The following is a 24,815-nucleotide window of genomic DNA, read 5'->3' on the forward strand; positions in this document are numbered from 1 at the left end:
GAAACGCAAAGGATTAGATTTACAAAATACAATAGAAATAGTGTACTCTTCCTTAAGTACATGCATAAGTTTAACTTCTCTGATCTGTTTTATTTTTATGTTCATTTTGTTTATTGGTTATTTACTGTAGGCTGCACAATTTTAAATTTTTGACTTAAGTTGTTCAAGTTGAACATTGAGTATATCTACAGATCTTATATTTTACCGTGCTCTGATTTTTATACTCATTTCCTATACAAGATCAGTTTTTAAATTTGTATCATACTAAAACAAATATTCAGGTCAAGTATTAATTTGTATGCTGGATTTTAACATTTGTTCTAAACTACAGGCAAGAATTTACGGTGAAACTAAGTCTTTGTTGGATTATGCTAAAGAAAATGTGAATCATTAAAATTGATATGTAACAGACCAGTTTTGGGATGTATTTATGCTGAGGAAGTTTGGTTTTCTGCACTTGATTTTTCTTTTTTAAAATGTAGATTTTATTTTCCTTTGGACATCTACAAAAGTATAGATCTCGGAGTCAGTTTTCCTGTTTCTCTTCATCAAAATGATATGTTTTTTCTTAAATCTTTTGAATTAAATTTCTCAAATGTTAGGCACTAAATATATATCATATTTCAGGTAAATCTTAAAGCCCAGCATGTGGATTACAATCACTTCTATATACCTGATATTACAAGTCTTGTGGATATTCAGGAAGAGTACCTGAAGTGGTTCCTGAGTAAGGCTGAAATTGTAAGTGTAGTATTTTATTTTATGTGGGCTCTTGTCTTGTATGCTGAGCAGAGAAACCTTTTGGCAGCGTTGTGGAATGTAGTATATCTATGGGGTTTTCTGAGGAGGGCGTTAAATCTGCACGTCTAATAGAATTATGTCTTCTCATACAGTGCTCCCTGTTTTCATTCCTGAAGAGAAAGAGAATGAATTTCCCTCTGTAACAGCACTGTTTCTCCTTCTCCTTCTCAAATAAACAGTTTCTGGAATATAAGATATTAGTTTGGCATGCAAATTCGACAGTAGATGCGTCTGCGCTGTTTGAAAGACATCCTTCTGTCTGAACTGGCATACCTATGAAGCATTTAATCAGTTATCAAGAACCTCAGGTTCCCAAGTACAGGCTATTATATCAAATTTTGCTGTCATTTACTTAATTAACAAATAAAGTCTTGAGACTGATTTGCACTCAAAACCCTGAATTACCCAAAGTAAGAAATAGTTCATATTTGGAACAAATTCCACATTAAATGTGCCCAGTCTTTCTTCAATGTACAGTTCATTGATCTATCAGATTCTAGGCTAGTTCTGATAACTTATCAGTTGTAAGAAAAAGGATCATTATGTTCATGTGAAAGCAGTATAAAGTGCTAAAATTCTGTTATATATGTTCATATAAGTTTAGATATGTATTTGAGATATGTATATGGAGTGCCATAGTGGTGTGGTGGTTAGCATTGTTGCATTGTAATGCAGGGACACTAGTTTTAATTCCGGGGGTGTTTGTATGTTCTCCCAATGTTCGTGTAGGTTTCCCCCAAGTGTTTCGATTTCCTCCCACAGTCCAAAAACATACTGCACTAGTGTGATTGTGGGTGTTTGTATGTGCCCTGCAGTGGACTGGCGTCCCATCCAGAGTGTAGCCTTGTGCCCGTTGCTTGCTAGGATAGGCTCCGACTTCCCCAACAGCCCTGAATTGGTTAAGGTGGTTAGAAGATGGATGGATGGATTATATATGTAATTTTTTTTTTCTTGAATATAATATGTCAATGCTTTCTTTCTATTTTTGCAGAAAATTAGATCTCCTCCTCTACAGGTATAAATAATTTGGCCTTTTAAATTATTTTATACGATACTGTACATTTATCTAAATGCCTTTATTATCTTGAGTTCATATTTCTGAATGAATTGTCTTTCATTTGCAGACCTCGGTGACTTTGTGTGCCTATCCGTTTATATTAAATGCTCAAGCCAAGACAACAATGCTGCAGACGGATGCTGAGTTGCAGATGCAGGTAATGTTTGCAGATTGAGAAACTACTGTATACAGTGCCCTCTGAAAATATTAGGAAAGCAAAGTCAAAAATTGTTATTTTTGCTTCACCGTCAAGCAATTTGTATTTCCGACCATGAGATTAGTACTAATGATAAGTATGACCTAATACAGGACATACATTTAGTTATTTTAGAACAAAGATACTTTGTGTTCAATAGAGAGATTTCAACCTTCAGTTTAAGTATATTTCAGTGTGCAAATATCAATGTTGTTTTGCATATTCCTTTGAGGCAGTAGTTGCCTGAAGTCTGTAATCAATTGAGCTCCCCAGACTCTTTAAGGAATTATTTTAGATGCTTTGCCTAGTCTTCCCTGCTGTAACTTTGAGTTCCATAATAAGTATGGAACAATTTCCTTCTATGTAATCACATAAAATGCTTTCGGAAACTTCAAATTGATTCTTCTGCTGCAGTTATATCATGAATAAAGACAAATGTGGCAGCTCAACCTGTACATTTGGAGGGGCCTCTGTGTATTATACATATTAATTGTATAAATCTGCATTTGGATATTATATAATTAATTATCTTTAATTTAATGTTTATTAAAATATAACAGTGATTTAAAATGTATTATTATTAAGTGATTAAATTAGAATATAGAATTAAATATATCATTTTAAGTTAAATAATAAAATGTGTACAAATTCATTATTATTTAGACACTTCAAATCCCAATAAATTTGCTAAAAAAAAGAAATTTACATCAGATGTACATTTAATAATTACTCATTATGTTGTATTTGTTGATTTTCTGATTCATTGTATTTTCTGGAACAAAAAGTTCAGTTTTCTTTCCCATAAAAGTGGTTGTGAGTATGTAAAAAGTACAATTGAAAAGAATGTTGCTATATCAATGTTTTAGACAATGAAAAAAACTTTATTTTATGTCTGCAGAAGACTCCTGGATATAGAAGGTTTGTTTTATCATCTGTGCCCAGTTTAACACAGTCCTTCATCTGTATTAAACTTCAGCCCATAGGAGGGTTTTTCAATGGTTCCACTGTCTTGTCAAGCTTGTATAGTTAACAAAAGAATGTGTTTTCTCTCCTTTGGAGATTCACAAGTCATAAATTTCCCAGGCAGACCTCAAATGATGTATGTGTGCTTGTTACAAATTAGATGTTCTGTACCTCTTTAAGTGAGGCTGTATCATATTAAAGAACACAAATATCAACAAAAGCCTCTACCTTCTCATTCTACAATCACAGCTCACAGCTGTGGGTTATATTCTCAGTTTGTTGCAGAGGTGGGCTTTTCTTTTTCCCTCCTCCAGATGGCCGTGAGTGGAGCCAATTTGCACAACATGTTCATGCTGCTGACGCTGGAGCCCCTCTTGGCCCGCAATCCCTTCCTGGTGCTGCATGTAAGGCGGGATAACCTGGTTAGTGACGCCCTACGTGAGCTCAGCATCTACTCCGACATCGACCTCAAGAAGCCACTCAAGGTCAGAGATCTCTTTGAGCAGGCCTAGACACTGTAAATCACAGACAGGTTTCATGCTTTAATCTCACATTATCAGAAAATTCATTAATAGGTATACCAATGGCTATGAGAATTTTTAAGTATAATAATATAGCGCTTTCGTGGACACTTCACTCAAAGCACTTTACAGGTAATGGGGACTCCCCTCCACCAGCACCAGTGTGCAGCATCCACCTGGATGATGTGCCACTATGCTCAACACACATCAGCTATCAGTGGGGAGGAGAATAGAGTGATGAAGCCAATTCATAGATGAGGATTATAAGGAGGCCATGATTAGTAAAGGCAAGGGGAAAATTTGGCCAGGATGCCAGGGTAACACCCCTACTCTTTTTTTAATGACCCGGAGAATCAGGACTTCAGTTTAAGTCTTATTCAAAGGACAGCACCTTTTTACAGTATAGTATCCCTTTTACTATATTGGGGCATTAGGATCCACACAGACTGCAGGGTGAGCACCCCCTACTGGTCACAGTTCTTCCAGCAGCAGCCTTAGCTTTTCCCAGGAGGTCTCCCATCCAGGTACTGACCAGACTCACAACTGCTTAGCTTCAGTGAGCTACCAGTAGTGAGCTGCAGGGTGATATGACTGCTGGTTTCATACATTTGTTTAATACATGGTATGGAATGCACAAGATGGTATAAAAACCATTCTTCCATGGGTGTGGTACAGATATCATCTCTTTCACCCTTGGACTATAGGAATAATACACAACCTCAGCATTGTAAGAGGTTCAGCCGTTCATGAGAATTTTTTACTGCAGTATATTCGGGATGCAGTGCTATTTTTGGAGTACATTGTTATACCCTGGTTATTTATTCTTAGATACTTTATTGTCCATTGCTGTGGAAATTTGTCTTTGGCTTCTCCCACAGAAGTGCAAAACATAACAGTCACATAAAATCACATGAGAACACAGCAACAGTAGGTGATGAATAAATGGATAAATAAATATATAATGGGGGTACTACATTTACATACCTTCATTGAGTAGTTTTATTTCACAGGGGAACAAGAATGTTTTAATTTTGCTGTGTTCAGTGTACACCTGAGCCAAAGCCTAAGCATTTTATATTTTTGTTGGATATTATTTGATATTTTGCTTTCGTTTTCTTTTCGGGGTGGGATTTTACTTGTTCCTCACACTGACACATTTCAAAACACATTTCTTAACACTAATAATAGCATTCTAAATTAGTAGTCTTCCTTCCGTGTCTAGTTGTCTGTTATCTGTTTAGAAATGTTTGCAGGTTGTGGATTGTGAAAGGTATAGTGTGGAATATTGTAGGTTATTGGGTACATGTCATTACAGTTTTCAGATCCCCTCTTTGCTGTTACATCACTTTCTAGTATGTTTAGACTTCCCAGATGTGGTTTTCTGGTAATGTCAGCACTTTGGGAACAAATGGGTGTCTGGTGTGGAAAATAATCTAAGATGCATTATCAGTCAACAAAGTAATTTATACTGGCACAAGCAGATTACGCAGGTACTGTACATTATCATATCCATAAATAAAACTTGTTTTTCCTTCCCTTAATTGTTCCTGAAAACCTACCATTTGCACTTACATACTGTACATTGAGTGGTTCACATAATAAACATATGATCAATTCGATTTGTTTATGCTACAGTATGGACTCTTCTCCTTTCACTTATTTTCTTCTTTGCAAAGGCAGTGATTGTGTTTCTCTGAAAGGCCTGTTCTGTGACAGTAATGTCTTGGTTCCAGGTCATTTTTGATGGAGAAGAGGCTGTAGATGCAGGAGGGGTAACAAAAGAGTTCTTCCTTCTGCTCCTCAAAGAACTGCTGGATCCAGTCTATGGAATGTTCACCCATTACGAAGAATCAAACCTTCTTTGGTTCTCAGACAAAGTGAGTAATGCTGTGAAGAAACAAAGTACAGTAATAACAGATCAATGGAGAAGAATATGATACTTGAGAGTTCACTGTAGATTAGTAGTACTGTATATGAAAGAGAGTAGGGGTGGCGAGATGGTACAGTGCTTAGCATTGCTGCCTCGCAGCGCTGGGGCCCTGGGTTCAGTTCCAGACCTGGGGTGCTACAGTATCTGTGTGGAATTTTATATTTTCTCCGTGTTCACGTGAGTTTACGACCAAGAGCTCCGGTTTTCTTTCACAATCCAAAGAAATGTTGGTAGTTTAATTAGCTTCTTGGGAAAATTGTCCCTGGTGTGAGTGAGTGTGTGTGTGTCTGTCTGTTTGCCCTGTGATAGACTGGTGTCCCACCAAAGTTGTATCCTGCCTTTCGCCCATTGCTTGCTGGGATAGACTCCGGCTCCCCTGCAATCCTGAAGTGGATGAAGGTGTTAGAAAATGGATGAATGGATCAAACAGTGGCCATAACTGAACCCAATGCAAGTTTGATCTGAGTCTGATATCGGATTTGATTAAAGCAGTATCAGGAATGTTTTTTAAATGCTTCAGTATAATGAGTTTAGTTATCTGTAACAAGTGGGCTACCTGTAAAGCAGTTGAAATTAAGCAGGAAGGTCAGTAATGTATAGCAGTTAAATGAGCAGCAAATACATTTTTCCATGTTGATGCTTGTGCCTAGCATGTAAACATTTCTTTGCATGTAGAGCTTAATTTATTATTTAATATCCTTGTCTCACAGTCAAGTCCTTTTGCAGGATAAAGACTTTCCATTATCCATTTGCCAGAATTAAATTAAAATAAATACTGTATGTAGTGACCTAACTTTGGTAAAGGCAATGTCCATAACACAGCCAAAGCTACAGTGGCTTAACAGGCCAGAGCTCCTGTTTTCTGGAGAAACTGGACATCTTGCTTTTTGACTAGACAGCGTGTGATACCCCCACCCCACTTGATGGCATGCTGGCCAATCATAGGGATAAATCCCCAACAGTGCTGGACCCCTTTGAAACAGCTGGGTGGATCGGAGTAACTGGAAAAAGACCCTCTCTCTGGGGGTACACATCAGTGTCTGAAGCACAAATTTGATCTCGTAACTGCCATGAGTTCAAAGGCATACTGTACCACTTCACTACACAATGCACTTAAAACATCATGTAAACAGAGTAAAACTGAATATTAATTTGTATTATTCTTTTTTTTAAATATATGCAGAAACTCATAGGATTGTGTTAAATGCTGTATTTTTATGAAGTAGGTAAAAGCTTAATACTTTCCAAAAAGTGGTTTTCTGTTTGCTAATCCGTTCTTACTTGTAAGGCTTCTAGGAAAAGATGAAGGATGCTGTAATGTATTATAACCACTAAAGTGACTTAAGTTTATTTAAGTTATTTTTTATTCAAACCATACAGTACAACTGTGAGTGACATTTTCTCACAATATTTTTTTCATTTATTTCAATGTGTGTTGTAAGGACAATATTTCAGGAAAAAAACACGTTTTGTAATTTATCATCTTACCATTTTGAGCCTTTAGTGCAAAGTTGTGATTTAATGCTCATGTCTCTTTGCTTTTGGTCAGTGTTTTGTTGAACTCAACTGGTTCCACCTCATTGGGATTACATGCGGCCTGGCGATCTATAACTCCACTGTGGTAGACCTGCACTTCCCCCTGGCCCTCTACAAGAAGCTGCTGGATGTACCTCCTTCTCTGGAGGACCTGAAGGAACTGTCCCCCACTGAAGGAAGGTACAGTACATCCACCTCCCACACACATACCTGGATGATATGAAAAGATGCCGTATGGTATCTTCAACCTATCAATACTGTTTGTTCCTAAATTTACATAAAAGTAAATGGTCTGAGTAAGACAGAGAGAGGTCAGAAAAATAAAGCTTCCATCAGTCAAGACTAGTATGAAAGCAAGTCTTGTGTGTTGCCTCCAAGCTGTATGTGTGCATGTTCTTACATATTCTGGAAGGTGTTGCATACAAAACATTCTAGGCTGCGCAACTGTTTGGGAAGTAAGATCTTCACTTAACCATAGATCATGCTGACAAATAGAACTGTGAAGTTCACAAACCATTCATTTTGAAGGAGTCCTTTCACTGAACCAAACAAATCGATGTCCAAGTCCCATGCTGACTGGTTCATATTATTTGCTTTCGGCTCAGAGAAATTAATGAAGCATCAAGCCTAGCAAGTCAACACATGAAATAATTCGGACCTAATCTCAGGGAACAAAAGTAGGAGAATGGAGTCTTGAGGCAAATGTGATACGGTAAATATTAAGCAAATGGAAATTTCCAAACTCATGTTAAATACACAAAGCCCTAATGCTAATGAGGGTGAGGTGTGGATTTGAGGGCTGTGTGTGAACATGTTGTTTTGCAGATGGGTATATTCATTAAACTTTCAAAAAATTGGTAAATAACATTAGAGCCTAATCAGTTTTAAATATGCCAAATAATATGCACATACTGTATCCAATATGATGGAATAACATATTATATCATTTTTGTTAGTTTTCTGTTATCATTCCACTGTTAAAGATTTACCTGATAACCTTAATTCAGAGTGTTGTGAAGTAGGACTTTTAGTATTATCGTGTTACTTTTTTATTATTTTCTGTTATGCCTCCATTTATGTTTTATGAAGGAATGAATCACATGTGCAAGAAAGTGGGGCCACCATATGGACTTCCAGCTAATGAAACAATGTTGACACAAAAGTGTCATGTAAATGTCAGTTACCAGTTTTTGTGCTTAATTTTTTTAAATTAAAATGTTTTCATACTTTTCAATTCATACATTTCTTTAAGTTGTATGCAGTACTCGGCTTTACTTTAAGTGTCACACCAATGGGATAATGTTAGAATTTGAGTATTAATGTTAATTTTTTCTTGAGTTTTATGAATTGTGTTCCAAAAACTAATTTTTTTACGTAAGCCTCTAAGCAAATACATTGTAATACATAACGTAACAGGAATGTGAAAACTCCCATATCCAGTAATTTAGAGTAATTCTGTCTTTAACATATATGCAAAAGGATAAAGGGCAAGGTTATTAGGTATTTGCCTGGTAGAAATTTCACATGTATTTTATGCACATTTTTTACTAGCTGAGGCACTTTGAAATGCTTCCTTAATTAATTCTGTTAATATTTAACGGGCTAATTGTTTGCAGATGGCCAGGGGAAAGTGGTGCAACCATTTACTGATCTCTAAATTAGAAAACAGAAAACAGCTCTAAGGTGACTAGGGAGGCAAATCTCAAATACATTCTTGCCCTGCATTTTTTGCTTTTCAGCAACTTGACATAACTCATGTTTTTTATTCATGAGGAGTGTAATTTGAGGTAGCCCCAGTATATAAGGTTCTAATTTCCCAAAGGATTTAAATGATAAAATCCATTGGTTTTTGCTCCCATGGAATTTACCATTGCCTTTGTACTTAAATTTAACAGCTGTTATTTTGTTGTGAAATTAAGCTTTGCATTGCTGTTTTGTAAAAAAACACCATTAATTGAAGCAGGACATCTTTGATGCATTTTTGCCTTACATTAGCATATCTTTTTTTGAAAAACATTGTTTATAATTATAAGACAAATACATTTGTACGGGGATAAATTGTAAACACATTATTCTTAATTAGTATAGGGCTTTAAAGAAAAATACTTCTAGTATTTGGTATAGTATAATTTTGTGAGGATCAGTACATTCGACCCTCTACTTAATGTTGTGGTATTGGAACCACTGTTTTTGAGGTAATCTAGAGCAGCAGTGTCCACCAGAGGGCATGCTTTCCAATTCATGATATCGTCTTCTATTAAATATTCTCCTGGAACTCTAAATCCTTTTCATCATTGGCTATTATTGGTGCTGTAGTAAGTGCAGACCAACATAAATAAGATGGCTGATGACATTTCTACTTGACATGTTGGCATGATTTCCAGAAGATCTGCATTTCGCTGGCTTTTCAGGCAGGTCCCTTTCATCCAGGCACAGCTGGTAGATGATCTCACAGTTCTGTAACTTAACACTAGAGCTGTTTAAAATAGTATGCTTCCTTCTGAAACACTCTCCAGGGTTTTAAACTGTCTGATTGTAGGTTTAAAAATGGTTATGATACTCGGAGGTACCGATCCTGTTGGATGGCTGAAGATGAGTTGCCCCTGAAGTAAAATAGCAAATGACTTACTGTCTGTCACCAATTAAACATGTCACGCACTGATTAATTTTATAACAAGAGTCTCTTTATGTTTAGGATGATCTATTAAGAACTGAATGTAACAGCTTTCACATGAGTTCAAATTCATCCTAAGCTTCTGAACACAGATTTGTTTGGCATTTATTTTTATATCATCATATATTTTCTTTCTTAAAGTTAAGGTATACATTGAGCGGCAATGACCTTTAACACAAAGGCCCTTCATCTCTTTCTTGTTGCAGGGGCTGCTACTCATATTTTACTGTAATATTTTGTGCATACAGTATAACATCTTTCGTGTTTGTCTTTATGCCTGCAGTAAGTGTTGAACATATGTGCAGTCCTATGAAAAGCTAATATAACACCACTTTCCATATCTTTCTATTAATTTGTTGTCAGAGTGTTTTCTAATGCTCCTTATTATTTCTGCCATTTTCTTTCCAGGAGTCTTCAGCAGCTCCTGGATTATCAAGGGGATGATGTGGAGGAGTCCTTCTGTCTGAATTTTGCTGTAAGTCCAAGTGCCCTGGGGAAGTGAACTTTATATTTAGCAGCAACTCAGGTGCCTGCTAATAAATGTTGTCAATATTCCAAAATAATTTAAGGTGAGGAAATTTATTTTTGATAAATTGTGGTATTTAAAGAAATGGCTAAGCACCTCTGTTGAAACAAGGAACTATGTAGTTGTTGCCAACAATGAGAACGAAGTCTGTTGTCTATTGTATAATGTTTCTCATCCATGGAAATGAGAGAGTTAGATAAGCAGCATGGTAATCAGATTTGTCCTTTGGGTTTTGCTGATTAGACTTTGAGATAATTAATTCAAGTTACTATAGTACTGCTAGTTTGGTATCTCTGAAGGTGCAGCTGCAGATGTGAGAGTAACCAGTGAAGAGTAGCCACTACATGAGGATCAACAGATTGTTGGCAGAAGATTTTGTGTTTGAGGGGTCGCTTTGCAGAAGGGACTAGGATAATTGTAATTAGGACAAATTAGGCCACAAATTATACACTTGAATGAATAACATGTGGGAGTTTATTGCTGACTTCATTTGTAAAAAAAATAAATGTGGGTCAAGACAACTATTATTATGTGCTTTTGTCTGTTTTCTGGAAATATTTTAGAAATTTTAGGAACTATTTCATAGTTGTGTTGCTCTGTAATGGAAGTCACTTACATTTTGAAATGTCTTCTAGGATTTGGATCAAAGCACTTAAAAGAGTGCAGGATTTCTTTTTATACTAGGATTAATAATAATTATAGTAAAATGTTCTAAATGTTTTGTTATAAGTTGTGTTTAAGAAAAAATCATGCATATGATTAAATTAGCATTGTTAGGTTATGCACGAGCAGAGCAAATAAGCTAAATATCACAGGGCTTTGAAATATATAAAGCAGTTCCATGAATAATAACTGTGAGGTAGTGTAAGCAAAAGGCCCCTTTTTCTACTTGTAGATGCTATTTCCTTTCTGTTTCAAATTAAATTCTCTGTGAAAAGAAAAACCAACAGCCAGGCTAATATTAGAAATGAAATATTTGTTGATTTAAGATAAGATAGGATCAGTTTATTGGCCATATACAATTTCTTGTATTAGGAATTTGTCTTTTTTGCATACCCCAATTTGCTCTCCATGAGAGACACAGACAGGGAGAGAGAAGCTTGGGGTCAGAGCGCAGGGTCAGCCATTTATACGGCGCCCCTGGAGCAGTTGGGGTTAAGGGCCTTGCTCAGGGGCCCAACAGAGTAGGATTCCTCTGCCGGCCACGGGATACGAACCATCAGCCTTCCAGCCACAGGTGCAGATCCTTAGCCACAGAGCCATCCACCGCCCTAAAATATTTCTCTTTACAGATCACAAGGGAAAACTATGGACTAACTGAAGTCAAGGAGCTTGTCCAAGAAGGAGAAAACATCACAGTGAACAAGGACAACAGGTGAGTATACTGGGACAACTTGTATGCTATAAAATTTGCCAAGCTCACAAAAATATGCAGGACAGTGTATTTTCCATGGGGGAGATATTCCATGGGAGATTGCAAAATTGTTCTTTTGTATTATTTCCTGGCTTAGTTTAACTGTCTTTCCCATAATACCAGATTTATTACAAATAACTAATCTTTGATTTACCACCATTTACTGTATTGCACTCTAGGAAATGAACATTCTATTTATATTTATTAAAAAGATTGTTTTTTTTAAATTAAATAAAACACCTTATACTGATCAAATAAGCCAGCTCGTTCTATTTCCATTGCATATAATGACTGTAGGACTGTGCTGAACCTAGCTCTGTTCAAACTGATAACCTTACAGACCTTATTGCCCACCCGACCAGTCAGGCCTTGGTCAGCTTTGAGCCACTCTTGTGAGCTTTACCTGTATTAGGAGTTTAGAAGGAGCTGCCTCTAAGTGCCCATCTGTGGGAGCTTTGCTACTAGATAAGTCACTACTAGGGCTTCCCTTGGCACAGTATTCTTTACAAAAACCTTATCAGGCACCGTGGTGTAGGAAAAAAGCAAAACCAGGAAATTATTTTGTCGTTTAACTATTGAACTTTCTTTATAAAAAAAAACAGCCAATTTTGGGGGGGGGCATTACATCCAACAGAAAATTCATCCTTGCAAAATAAGTAAATAAGAAATAAAATGAAAATTAATGCTTACATCATGAATATCGACTGCTATGTAATTTATGCATGAAATTGTGGATCTCTAAATTCAAATCAATTCAATTAATTTTTATATAGCGCCTTTCACAACAAGGTTGCCCCAAGGCGCTTAACAAAGCAAGTGACCATACATGTTGTGAATGCAGAACAGAAAAGACCAGAAGATAACTAATAAAAAATAGAAAAGCAATTTACACCAAATTACATATTCATTCTCATATATAAATATGTACTGCACCAGATAATAATACAGAACAATGTGAACATAATAAGCAGTTTATTATACATCACTATTTTAAGGCATGTCCCATAAACACTTCTGGTATTCGCAGGTACTGTCTTGTTAGAAGCCATCAGAGTTGTGCTGTTCCCATGTGAATGAACTTTAAATTACATTCACTTTTTTCAACAGTGTTTATTAATTGCTTTATGTGCCTTAGAATATTGCTCACACAAACTTAACTTTTTGTGTTGAGCTGTCCCATTTTTAATTATATTAAAAATGTTTTAATTTGCATTAAGTTGCATATTTATGTCACCTATGGTTTCCTGATAAAAATATTCAAATATATTTTATATAAAGGTCATTCTAATAACAAAATAGTCATATTTATTTTAATGAATTTATCAGTTATCATAATAGTCGTATATATTTTATTTATCTTCTCCATAAAATATATCATTTTTTTCTTTAGATTTTTTTCAGATTGATTTAAACAGATGGGACTGGATGTTCACAAATGCAGAACACCAGAGCAGGCACACAAAATCCTGATTAAAATTTCACATTCTAGCTTGGCTTGAGATGTAAATCCAGGGGGCCAAGATTTAAATACTAAATTCTGCCAACATTAGTAATGTTTCTTGGCAGCTTCACAAAAGATCCATTTTAAATGCAGGTTGTTTGTTTTCATATTGACAGTGGAATCACAATTAAGGAATGCTGGCAACAGCCAGAGTATTATGTCTTCAAAATAAACTTTGTGTCACAAAGAATATAAATGTAACATAGCTATATTAGTTTGGGCAGATGCTGGAATTAGTTTAGCTTACAATCGGTCACTGACCCAGACATTTCTCACTTTATTCCTTTATTCGGATTTTCCTTGATGCATATTCGGGGTATCAGTTATACTAACTTTTCCAAATCTGAAGCTCAGCCTGCACTGTTAATGCAGTGCATGAGTGCATTTCTGCAGTCCAGCACAACACGTAAAATCATCAAAGTTATTTTAGTCCTTTTGCTTTGTTTCACTTGTGAACGAAACTGGTAATACCTACAAAAACATTCATAGAGGTTTCCAACTTTCTTACATGATGTAGTGTTACCAGTTCACACAGTGTCAGACCTACAGAGAACTACTTGGGCTAACCACTGCAGCATTAAGTGGATCTCTTCAAAGGATTACATTCCATTAAATAGTGACAGATTATCAGTTGTAATACAGTTTGCAGTACTGTAACTGATGTGAGAAGATTATTTACTTTAGAACAAATGCGCATGTGATAGCACAGAGATGTCTTTGCTTGTCTCCTGCTTGTGAGTAATGGAACAAGCTGGAGATGTTACCCTAATCACACCCTCTCTTAAGCCACATTGCAAAGAAGATGATTTGATGTTCCACTTTTTTGCTGCATTCCAGACTCCAGGTCATTCTCTATGTTGGTTTTCTGTATAAGAACTGTCTCAGTCTTTCTTGAAAAAAAATTGAAACAGTAGGATGTTTGTAGCCTTTATTATGTCAACTTTTTTCAAGGCAATGTCCAGGTGACTCATCAATATTTAACCTTTTAACCTTCTTTCTAACTACATACTGTATGTGCTGAAACAACCAGTTTGGAACGTATGATATTGTATTTCAGCTAAAAGAGCTGGTAAGAGAGCTTGAAAGTTGTTGTTTTTTTAAAAAGCACTGTAGTTTGGAGTTTGTTGCTTGAAAAAGGATTCTGTTAAAAAAACCTTTTCCCCAAGAAACTGCACACAAATTGTTTTAATTGTATTCACTAGATAAAATCCATAGGTACACTGTAGACCCACTGTATTAAGTAATTGATTTCAAAATTATGTATTTTAACCATGCAAAATTGAGACGCCTCAAAGTGCCTTTTACCTTTGTTAAGGGCAGTCAGAACATGTAAACATACACATACCAGTATTGATGCTGGTGAAAAGGCCATGTTGGTAGACAGTTGTGTGATAATATTTGTATGACATTCATTTTAAGAACTCACATTTTGGAACAAACAACTTGACCTAAGATGTTCACATTATCGTATGAAGGACCAAATCACGCAAGAGGGTGCAGAACCAAATCCTGCAGCCAAAATTGTTTTATAAAATAATTGTGACCTAAAAAGCGTTGTTATAGGAATTTTACAAATATTTTAGGTCTTAACTTTTTGAAGAAGCTTTTCTACATTTCCAAAGTCCTAGCATCTGAATTAGAAATGGTTTGTTTTTTTTCTTTCATTTTTATGATATGCATGCAATTTGTATGCTGCAGATCCAGGTTATCCAGGTTAATAGTTAGCCAGGTGATCGTGGCGTTCCTTTACCCAATAATAAAAGACGACTGTTTTTTAGCCATATTGCTGTGCAATATTTGTAATTAAATTGAAACATCTCATGATATCAGACTGGCTTTTCAAAATATTTTTACTTTTTTATGCATACATGTACTGTATTGATGCAGGTTGTGTATGAGTTTTTAAAAGGGAGGAGTTTATTAGGAATCAGACCAGCATTAATTGACTACAAAATTGGTTGGAAACCACAACCCATTGTTCTTTTAGATGCAGGTGACTGTATTTGTTTTACATTTACTGTTAAAAAACCTCAAACATTTTTATTAGTATTAACTTAACAGGTTTTAGTAGCTTTTAACAAATTGTCCTCATATGAATAAACAGCCATAAAAGCAGGTTTGGAAGAAATGGAAATATTAAGAAAACTAAAATGGAACCATAAAGTGTCAAACGTCTTCACCTCATTTTCTTTCCATTCCATTCATTATTTGACTGGTATCACACAATGGCCTGTCTTGTGATAACAGTTCATATTCACTGTTTTAAGTGCAGTGCCTGATGAGTAGAGGCTTGCTGGTGAGAAGTTACTTCTTGTCGTATTGTTTTCAGGGAGGAGTTTGTACAAGCCTACCTGAACTATGTTTTCAATGACTCTGTGAAGGAGCTGTACACTGCTTTCTCCAGCGGTTTCCTGAAGGTCTGTGGAGGGAAGGTCCTGTCACTCTTTCAGCCCTCCGAACTCATGGCCATGGTAGTGGGAAACAATAACTATAACTGGGAGGAGATGGAAAAGGTAAGAGTTGTAAAGTTCATGAAATCATGGAAAAGGCTCCCTGGGTAACCCTTGCAATAGTGTAATTTAAGTTCTTCTGCCTTATCTGTCTAATGTCCCATGTTTTAGCATGAATGTATTTTTGGCCTTGTTTTCTGTATCCATATATTAACCTTCTGTCTCCTTCTGTTGCATATGATGAGACAAGATTTGCCTTGAAAGTATGTGTAAAATAAGCGACCTCTGGACACTGGCATATGCAATCCTATCTTCCTTTTAAATGTGAATGTTATGAACCTCACATAGGCCTGTTCTCAATGTTATCCGACAGCTTTATCACCCTGCAACTCACAACTGGCAACCCATTGAAGTTCAGCAGGTGTGAGCCTCGCTAGTACCTGGATGGGAGACCTCCTGGGAAAGCTAAGGTTGCTGCTGGAAGAGGTGTTAGTGGGGCCAATAGGGGGTGCTCACCCTGCGGTCTGTTTTGGTCCTAATGCCCCAGTATAGTGACGGGGACACTGTACTGTATAAGGGGGCCAGACTTTGGATGAGAAGGAAAACCAGAGTTGGAACCTTGCTCTGCGGTCATTAAAAATCCCAGGATGTTTCTTGAAAAGAGTAGGGGTGTAACCCCAGCATCCTGGCCAAATTTCCCATTGGCCTTTACCAATCATGGTCTCCTAAAATTCCCCATCTATGAATTGGCTTCATCACTCTGTTCTCCTCCTACTGATAGCTGATGTGTGGTGAGTGTACTGGTGCACTATGGCTGCCGACGCATCATCCAGAACTACGAACTAATTTGTAAGCCCGTAATATAGCAGCTTTCACAATATTGCGATGCAAACTTTCTTCCAGAGAAAGTGTAGAGCAAACATCTTGAGCTTTACCCACTAGTTTACACTACAAAAGCAGTGACCAGACCTCCTTAGGCCAGCGAAGTGATGTGGCAATTCGCTCGAATGCACCAAAGTACGAATTACTTCCGACTCCCTGAATAGAGGAACTAAAGCAATCTGCTTACTTACATCGAAGGTGGTCAAGAGTGGATCTTGCAAAGGAGACATGTTAAAGGCCTCAGAGTGGGTCAGCTGCGCAGCAGGAGCATTCCTTCTTGCTCCTAATTCAAGCTGTCGGAGCTTAACTTTTCTCCGCCTCAATCTCCATTTTACGAATTGCAAGGCGCAACTCAAATTCTACCTGGTGTGCCTGGGCTTTGTCCTGCACCTCCATTTGCAAACGGGCCAGACGAACTTTCAGGCGAATCTCATCTTTCGACCCAGTGGAGACCAGAGAGAATGGTTCAAAGGGAGGTAATGTGGCCTTGACCTCAGCCTCCACTAAGTCTTCAGCCACCACCTGCACCTCATCCTGTTCTTCCACAACAATAGCAGGTTTAGCACCAGCCCCAGGAGAACCAGCGTCCTTGCTCGCTAGTGCAAAGACCTCTAATTCCACCAATTTATCAATCACAGCTCTCTTGATGTCCCTTTTAAGAGCTTGTGTCGATACCTGAATCCGGAAGTGATCTGCAGTTTGGAGCAATTTGTCCTTCCTACACCTGTCCAGCTGCTCAAAGGAAGGTTCCACAGACATTCGTGAATTAAAAGTAGCCATAATTACCTTGCCAAAAAAACACAATCCAAATATCAGAATCCTAAACCAGTCCTTATTCCACAAAAAAATACCAAATGATGCTAACCAGTCCCAAAATGCACGAAAGTACAAACACCAAAATTCTGCAACCAAAAAAAAAATCCTTAGCACAAGAATTTGATATCCCGGACGAGCCCCCAAAAATGTTCCGACCCCAAGTGTCTAGGGGTAAAGGGGTGTAACATTTAGGATAGTTTTTGGATGTAGGTGGGTTCTGGTGAGGGACTTAGGAAGCGTGATAAGTGTTAGTGCAAAAGTGATTATTTTAAGGTGAATAAGTGACTGGTACATAATAAGACACAATAACACACAGGGGTAGGGAATTAGAGTGGTGCCAAAGAAAAGAAAACAAAATGGAACTGGCTAAGAGTGAGGGAAGCTGACCTAACTACAAAAGAAAACCCGAAACACACAGTCTTTGGCGTCTCCAAACGCCCTAGCTAACCTTCACTGACTACCCAAAACCATGCAAGACAAAACGTCACTCACCTGTACTAAACTAGTGTTACTAATACAGAGACCACCAACTATGTGTGCAGAATGTACCCGACAACCTAAACTAACCCAATACACAAAAGTTCATATAAATACACAAGTGAACTACGAATACAAACGAGAGTAGACACAAGTAACAGGGTACAAAAGAACACAGAGGTTGATATAATACGTTTGGGCAAGGTAAGGGCTAAACAAGGATAAACACACAAACAAACGAAAGTACGAGGAGACAAACACAAAACAACAAAGCCGAAGCTTTACGAAAACACACATGGAAGAAGCGAAGCGAAACCAAAGCTGTGCCAAGCGGGACCAAATTCAAACAAAAGGCCCCTTCATTCAGATAACCTCCAAGTTATATACTAAATAAGCTGAGTTCTTATTGGCCGAGAAGCTAATTGATGATGATGTAATACGGAAAGAATGGTGTAATGATGGACCAATGGGGGAGAGAGAACAATCAAGGTCAGGAAGTGTGGAACATAGCAATAAAAACACAAATGGACCACACACTGGGACGTAACATGGGGCTACACATTGGTGGTACTGGAGGGTAGTCCCGATTACCTGTAAAGAGCTTTGAATTGGAGTGTCCAGAAAAGCGCTATATAAGTCTAACAAATTATTATTATTGTCGTTCTTGTTGTTTTTAAACTGTTCTTCCCTCTGTAGGTTCCACTAATTAGACTAGATTAATTAAAGGAAGGGTACTGTACACATTTTTCAGCATACTGTACATAGGATATTTTCAATAGCATTTAACCTCACTTTAAGTGGATAGTGAATAGGTTTCCTGGTAGAAGGAACATTAGCTCAGCCTGTTCTGTGGAGGATATACCTGTAGTCCTCACCAGTCTGTACTCGGCGTTACATCTACCATGATGCTAATCCAACTTATTACCAGTGCATTGGTGAACACGTTTCCCTGTTTCATATGCATTTGGCCTGTAAAAAGTTGATCCCATTTTGGTCTTCAGTTTTGGAAAAACGTATTGCATCTTCCTTAACACCAGCTATCTTTGGCGTTTTGCCCAACAACACTAGTCTAAATAACAATGTGACGCCCTAACCTTGGCTGCTCTATTGGCAAGATGCCTGATTGTGCTGACTTAGGAGCGGACTACCCACTACTCGTGCACACTATTAGAAAAATTACATATTATTTAATATTGGAAAAAGTGAAATACAATCTTAGGCATTACAGGAATATAGGAATACTGCCATGTTAACTGAGATGTGTAGTTTTTAATTCAGTTTGAATTTTAACTGTACATACTCTCTGAGTATGTGGCCAGGGCTTTAAAGAGAGGGAGCGTCAAAAATTTTCAGTGCTGTCGAGGTATCCTCCTCATGGAAGAATTTTCACCTCGAATGTTTGCCCATCCTATTTACTGTATATATGTTGATCTGACTCTAGGATTACATCCATGCAAGGCTTTGCAGTCAGTGGTGCCATAAATGTATATGCTTCTTGTTTTGTGTCTTTTGTGTCCTATACTCTTTTGTTCTCTTTTTACTGCGTGTTTTAACAAAGTTTGATAGCTGTATGGTTTATCTATTCTGAATTAGAAGAAATATGCACTCTTGCTGTCTGCACTGTTTACCGTCCTGGTGTCATCTATGCAGTGATGAAGATGTGGTGCATATAAACATCAGACTAAACTTGTGCATTTCCTTTAAGAGAAGAGAGCTCAAAATGTCACTCTAAATCAATAGAATGTGTGTGAGTCACACATTAATAAAGGTAAAAGAGTAGCTCTGAGCAGAAATGCCTGACTCCTTTAAAATTTTTTAAATCTTCTCCTTTTACTGTATAGTGCTGTAAGAAATGTGCCTGTGTAGTTTGGGATTTGTAATCTTAATGTAATCACAATTTATCATTTATCATGTAAAACAAAGTGAAATACAACATGCTATGTGATGATTTGCATTGCTGTGTTACAGACTGGTGTATGTGTCTCACTTCTAATACTATTCTACAGTACACATAATAGCATTGCACAGAACAATGTTTTTCACAATTTATTGAAAACAAGAAGGTCATATTTGTTCACACTTTGTAATTCATCACCTGAGGTGTTCACTGTTCTTCAGGTTCCTTAATATACTATAACATGTTTTGACTGTATTTGTATGTAAATCCTGGTTTTAAGTAATAGTATTTTTTATGCTATTTCTAGGTGATTAAGGTTCTCTACTTTGCTTACATAAAATCTTAATATATTCCTTAAAGCACTGAGCTTACAGGAGTTCTTTCTCTGTTGCAGAATGCAGTTTACAAAGGTGAATATTCAGCCACTCACCCCACAGTGAAGATGTTCTGGGAGGTCTTCCATGAATTTCCACTGGAAAAGAAAAAACAATTCCTGTGTAAGTGGATTTGAGTCTGCTGCCACATTTTCATTATTTTTATTAAATATTTTGCCCTCATAACTGAGTTCTTTACTTATTAGTTCTGAGTTTGATCTTACTGTTCTTACTACTGTATATCTAATGGTTATTGTAGAAGGTTGCTTTATACAGCCTATGCTCTCTGACACCTTAAGTCAGGTACTACAGTATATCAAAGTGTTTATACTGTAGGTTATCTGTTTAAAGAAATAAGTGATTACTAAGTCATTTTACCACCAAATGGCTCTACTTACACTTTTTGGAAGATTGCCGAGAGGCTGGGAGCTGTTTCATGAGCAAGGCACACAACGCAGAGGCAGAATGAGTTGTTTTTCATCATAGCAGAGTTTTAATTGACAGCCCAGAGCCCTTCTGTTTTTCACCCATTGATTTCTGGAGTCAGGTTTTATGAAATTAACACTTTAACCTAATTCAGAACAAATTCTACTCAGAGCAAATTTCAATAAATTATTTCACTTTTGCGTGTTATAGCTATGTGTTGCTTCCAGATGAACACAATGTACAGTTTCTCTTGGCCTTGTGCATACAGTCTGTTGTATGGGTTACTCTGTACTTGCATGCAGTGGCCTCAGATGTTCTAGTGTAGTATTAAAGCACATTTTGGATATCAATCTATTGGCACAATCTATTTTAGCAAAATCAGAGAGAGATTAAAGAACAACTTTAAAATATCAATTTAATTTTAAATTTATTTTTTGAACAGGATTAAAAGCAGCATAAAAAGATATCACAAACAAGATGAGGCCATTTGGTTTTCCTCATTTGGTTGCTAAGCACATATTGATCTAACAACACACAGCTGTTTCTTTACGGCTCCCAGAAATTCTGAACAAGTCCTGTGTCAAGTACAAGGTTGTATTCAAACTGTGGCTTTGTATTGAAGCTTTCTGCATGTCCTACAGAAACATTGTCTTGTTTTTCTCCTCAGTGTTCCTCACAGGCAGTGATCGCATTCCCATTTATGGCATGGAGAGCCTCCGAGTTGTGATTCAATCAACATCAGCAGAGGAGCACTACCTGCCAGTAGCTCACACCTGCTATAACCTGCTGGACATGCCCCGCTACAAGACCAAAGAGATCCTCAGGAAAAGGCTCACCCAGGCCATAGAACAGTATGAGGGATTCAGTTTGGTGTGATATCAGCAAACAATGCAAGCAAGTAAAGTCAGGCCCTGTTGGGTACATCTGGACCACTTCTGCACTTTAGTAGTTCTGTGGAACTATGTGCTCTATGTATTGAGGGTATTTTTATTTGTAGTTTTGACAGTTGTATAGACTGAAAAAAATGTGTATTTGGAGAGTTCCCATGTGGAAGCAAAGTTAATGGGGTTTTCTTGAAATCTTTGGTATTTAAATTTGGCTTCCAAAACTTTCTCTGATGGTTCATATTTTGTAAAGGGCACTAACATAGTGTCCTTAATGATGTAAGACTCACTCTTTCTGAGATTTCAGCTGGATTTTATTGCAAGATTGTGTTTGGGTTGGATGCCATCGAGTCTCATTTGCCCCCTTAATTATTCCTATAAATATTTAAACTCTGGAGCTCATATCCTTTGACTCAGAACTATATTCTTGGTTTCCTTTGCTTATAGGGAAGAAAAATGTAATCCTTTTTTAAATTATTATTGTAAATAAGAGTTATGTTTCTACAGTTATCAAATAATTTTACTCGAAATGAGGATTGATTCAGAATAATCTCTCTTAAAGAGGCAGTATAAGCAGATGCATAAGGCACTAAGGAGAGGAGCTCTGCAGGAAAGCAGTGTCAACTCAGGTCTCCAGTTTATCACTAGCTAGATTATTTCTCTACGTCACCGTAGTCTGCTTTTTATCCTATGCTTTCCTCACTGGATTAATTCTGAAGCATCTAATCAGCATTTTCCAGCTATTATTGAAACCAACAGGAGACAAGCGATATAGGTAGTCTGGAATGCCTCTAATATTTGAAAGCCTTAGACCATTTTGAGTTTGGTTGGTCTCAGTAGTACACATATTTTGTACAAGGGATCATCTGATTTACATTTTCCATTTACAACTGATGTAAAAGTTGAAGTAATAGTTTTTCATATGTTCTTGGTATTGAATGAAATATTCTCATTTACATGCACCAATGATTAAAGCGTGTAATACCAGGTCTGCAACATAATTTATCTGCTTCCTATTTTAAAAACATTTTCATACACTTCTTAAAATCAATGGTGTAATATGCAATACATTTAACCTCTGAAAATTGTGAAACACTAAGCAGTTAACCTGCTCGAGTATTATCTACAGTAACTCTTCATTTCCATCCAAGTTTCAAAACATGTGACAACATGTGTGGTGATGCTTCTAAGCTTGCACATGTGATGTCTGCATACTTGAAAGGCTCACAAGTTTACTGATTTTAATCATACAACAGTTATGGCTTATCTAAATGAAAGAGAATTAAGGGACTTGGGAATGTTACAATGTCACAGGGTTTATTCATCCACTATCACTAGAGTACTACCAACTGATAAGAAACAGTGATCTGAGATCAAATGTTTTGCAACATGTTAAATATCCAACACACCTGAGAATGTAGCTTTTTAAATAATGGTAATACTAATATCTATGAATTGGCTTCATTACTCTGCTCTCCTCCCCACTGATAGCTGATGTGTGGTGAGTGTTCAGGCGCACTATGGCTGCCGTCACATCATCCAGGTGGGGCTACACATTGGTGGTGGTGGAGGGGAGTCCCCATTACCTGTAAAGCGCTTTGAGTGGAGTGTCCAGAAAAGTGCTATATAAGTGTAAGGAATTATTATTATTATTATTATTATTATTATTATTATTATTATAGCACAACCTTAAAGTTAAGCAGATTAAATACATTTAGAATATGCAACAGTTCTATTTAACAACTTGTTAAAAAATGCTATAGTTTTAAGAGTGGAACAATTTAGTGCAGCTTTGTAAAAAATACTTACCTCCTAACGTAACTCCCCACACTCTGTCAGACCTACTGTATAACTCTATGCATAGGTATCAAAGTGGGATTAAAACTATTATCTTTAAACGGTGAGTATTGCTGCACAGATTAAGATGTATCCTTCCTAATGGTTATGTTGGATATACAGTGTTTGAGATTCTATATATTTATATACTGTACTGAGACAGCACACAGGTTTTACATCAATAGTTCCCTGGGTGCATGCATAATGATATTGCCCTTTCATATCCTGAGTTCAAGTTAGGAGATTTTCTAAGTGCCAGTTGCTCAGTGTTCCATTAGTGAGTTTCCATATTTGAGAAATGTTCTTATTCAGCACAATAGATTTAGAAACCAGGTAACTGCTTTTGTGAGGGACAATCCACATGTCCTCGATGGCAGAGGAACAACACATTTTCCTAAAACCAACCATCACCTTTGTTTAAACAATTTGCAGATTCGTTTTCAGTATCCAGTGGCTATAGCATGGGAATTTACAGGACAAAATTACACATGCATCAGCAAAATGAGTTTAGCTCACTGTATGCATGAAGTGATCTGCATTTTTGTAGGCCATTCAAGGGTACTGTGATGACAGATGAGAAATTACCATCTTCTATGGGCCGGAAGCCTCTAAGGAGGTGACATAGTGGCAGATTGTTTTATTCACCAATGAATTTCATTCTGGGCTTGGCAAACCTTGCAGAAGACAACATATGGAGACATGGAAAAGATTATGCTGTTACCTTTTTGGTATGGCAATGGTGATAATTTAGGTGGTAGTCTCATTTAACACAAGCATGCCTTTCTTGCTGATTGAAGATGGGAAAATGTAATTTTATAGCAAATAATACAAGACTACACAGCGGATGTCGTAACTTCAGGAACACTATATCAACATCTCGCCATGAACAATGTTTTCTCCTGACCTGAGCCCAATAAAACATCTGCTGGACCAACTCATCAAGGATACCAAAAGGAGATGACTGAGAGCCGCCAATCTTTGCCTGCTGGCTGTAGGTGTACAGGAGTGGCAGGACAAGCCATAGCAGTCTGTTATTTTGTAGTCTTATTTCGGTGGTGTGTCCCAGTTCATACTGGAAACATGACTTTGATCTCTGTTTTTATTCACATTTTGTATGATATCTGTGCTTAAAATATTTGATTAAATCCATTACATCTGTTGCATTTCTTTACTGATGTCATTATTCAACACTGAACAAGGCTTTGACCACATTGATGGTAAATAGTAATTCCAGATTAAAATCACATGCAGTTTATGCGATTTATGTGAGTTTTAAGAATACATAAAAAGCAACGTGTATTAGCTTTGATTTGTTTTCTTTTGTTACTTTTTATATAGGAACAGTATGAATCCACTTTGATTTGTGCAGAAAATGAATGGATTCCTGTACAAAACATGAAAAAGAAGTGTACTGTATATACAGTATGTTCTTCATCACAAGTGACACATAGAAAATTCTTTCTCCTAAACATTCTTAATCCTTTATCATTTCCAAGTCCAGATTTTTAACATTCCATTACGATCCTTAATACTTAAAAATAGTCTCCATATTGATGTCATGATTGCTGCATTTGTTCAAGCCCTTTCAGTCAATATGAACTTTATGTCCTCTTCAATGTCACCCTCACAAATTTAACATTTAGATTCTCTCTTA

The 24,815-nt window shown here is 36.9% G+C and overlaps 1 protein-coding gene across 4 annotated transcripts in view; it reads left to right on the forward strand.

The window, feature by feature from the left end:
* The window catches only part of herc3 (HECT and RLD domain containing E3 ubiquitin protein ligase 3), a 49,430-nt gene extending 25,106 nt beyond the window's left edge, over positions 1-24,324 (forward strand). For 2 of the 4 annotated variants that reach the window (XM_088632859.1, XM_088632874.1), the window contains 11 exons: positions 628-741; positions 1,793-1,816; positions 1,926-2,015; positions 3,332-3,502; positions 5,272-5,415; positions 7,018-7,184; positions 10,087-10,153; positions 11,497-11,579; positions 15,449-15,632; positions 20,036-20,138; positions 21,109-24,324. In XM_088632859.1, coding sequence (XP_088488985.1) covers positions 628-741; positions 1,793-1,816; positions 1,926-2,015; positions 3,332-3,502; positions 5,272-5,415; positions 7,018-7,184; positions 10,087-10,153; positions 11,497-11,579; positions 15,449-15,632; positions 20,036-20,138; positions 21,109-21,317 — 1,356 coding nt within the window. In that variant the 3' untranslated portion in view covers positions 21,318-24,324. The remainder of the gene's footprint in view (positions 1-627; positions 742-1,792; positions 1,817-1,925; positions 2,016-3,331; positions 3,503-5,271; positions 5,416-7,017; positions 7,185-10,086; positions 10,154-11,496; positions 11,580-15,448; positions 15,633-20,035; positions 20,139-21,108) is intronic. The other 2 variants (XM_088632866.1, XM_088632880.1) reach the window with 2 other exon arrangements.
* Positions 24,325-24,815: the final 491 nt, after the last annotated feature.

Source organism: Lepisosteus platostomus, chromosome 1 (assembly GCF_059453375.1).
Source record: "Lepisosteus platostomus isolate fLepPlt1 chromosome 1, fLepPlt1.hap1, whole genome shotgun sequence".
Classification (NCBI taxonomy): domain Eukaryota; kingdom Metazoa; phylum Chordata; class Actinopteri; order Semionotiformes; family Lepisosteidae; genus Lepisosteus; species Lepisosteus platostomus.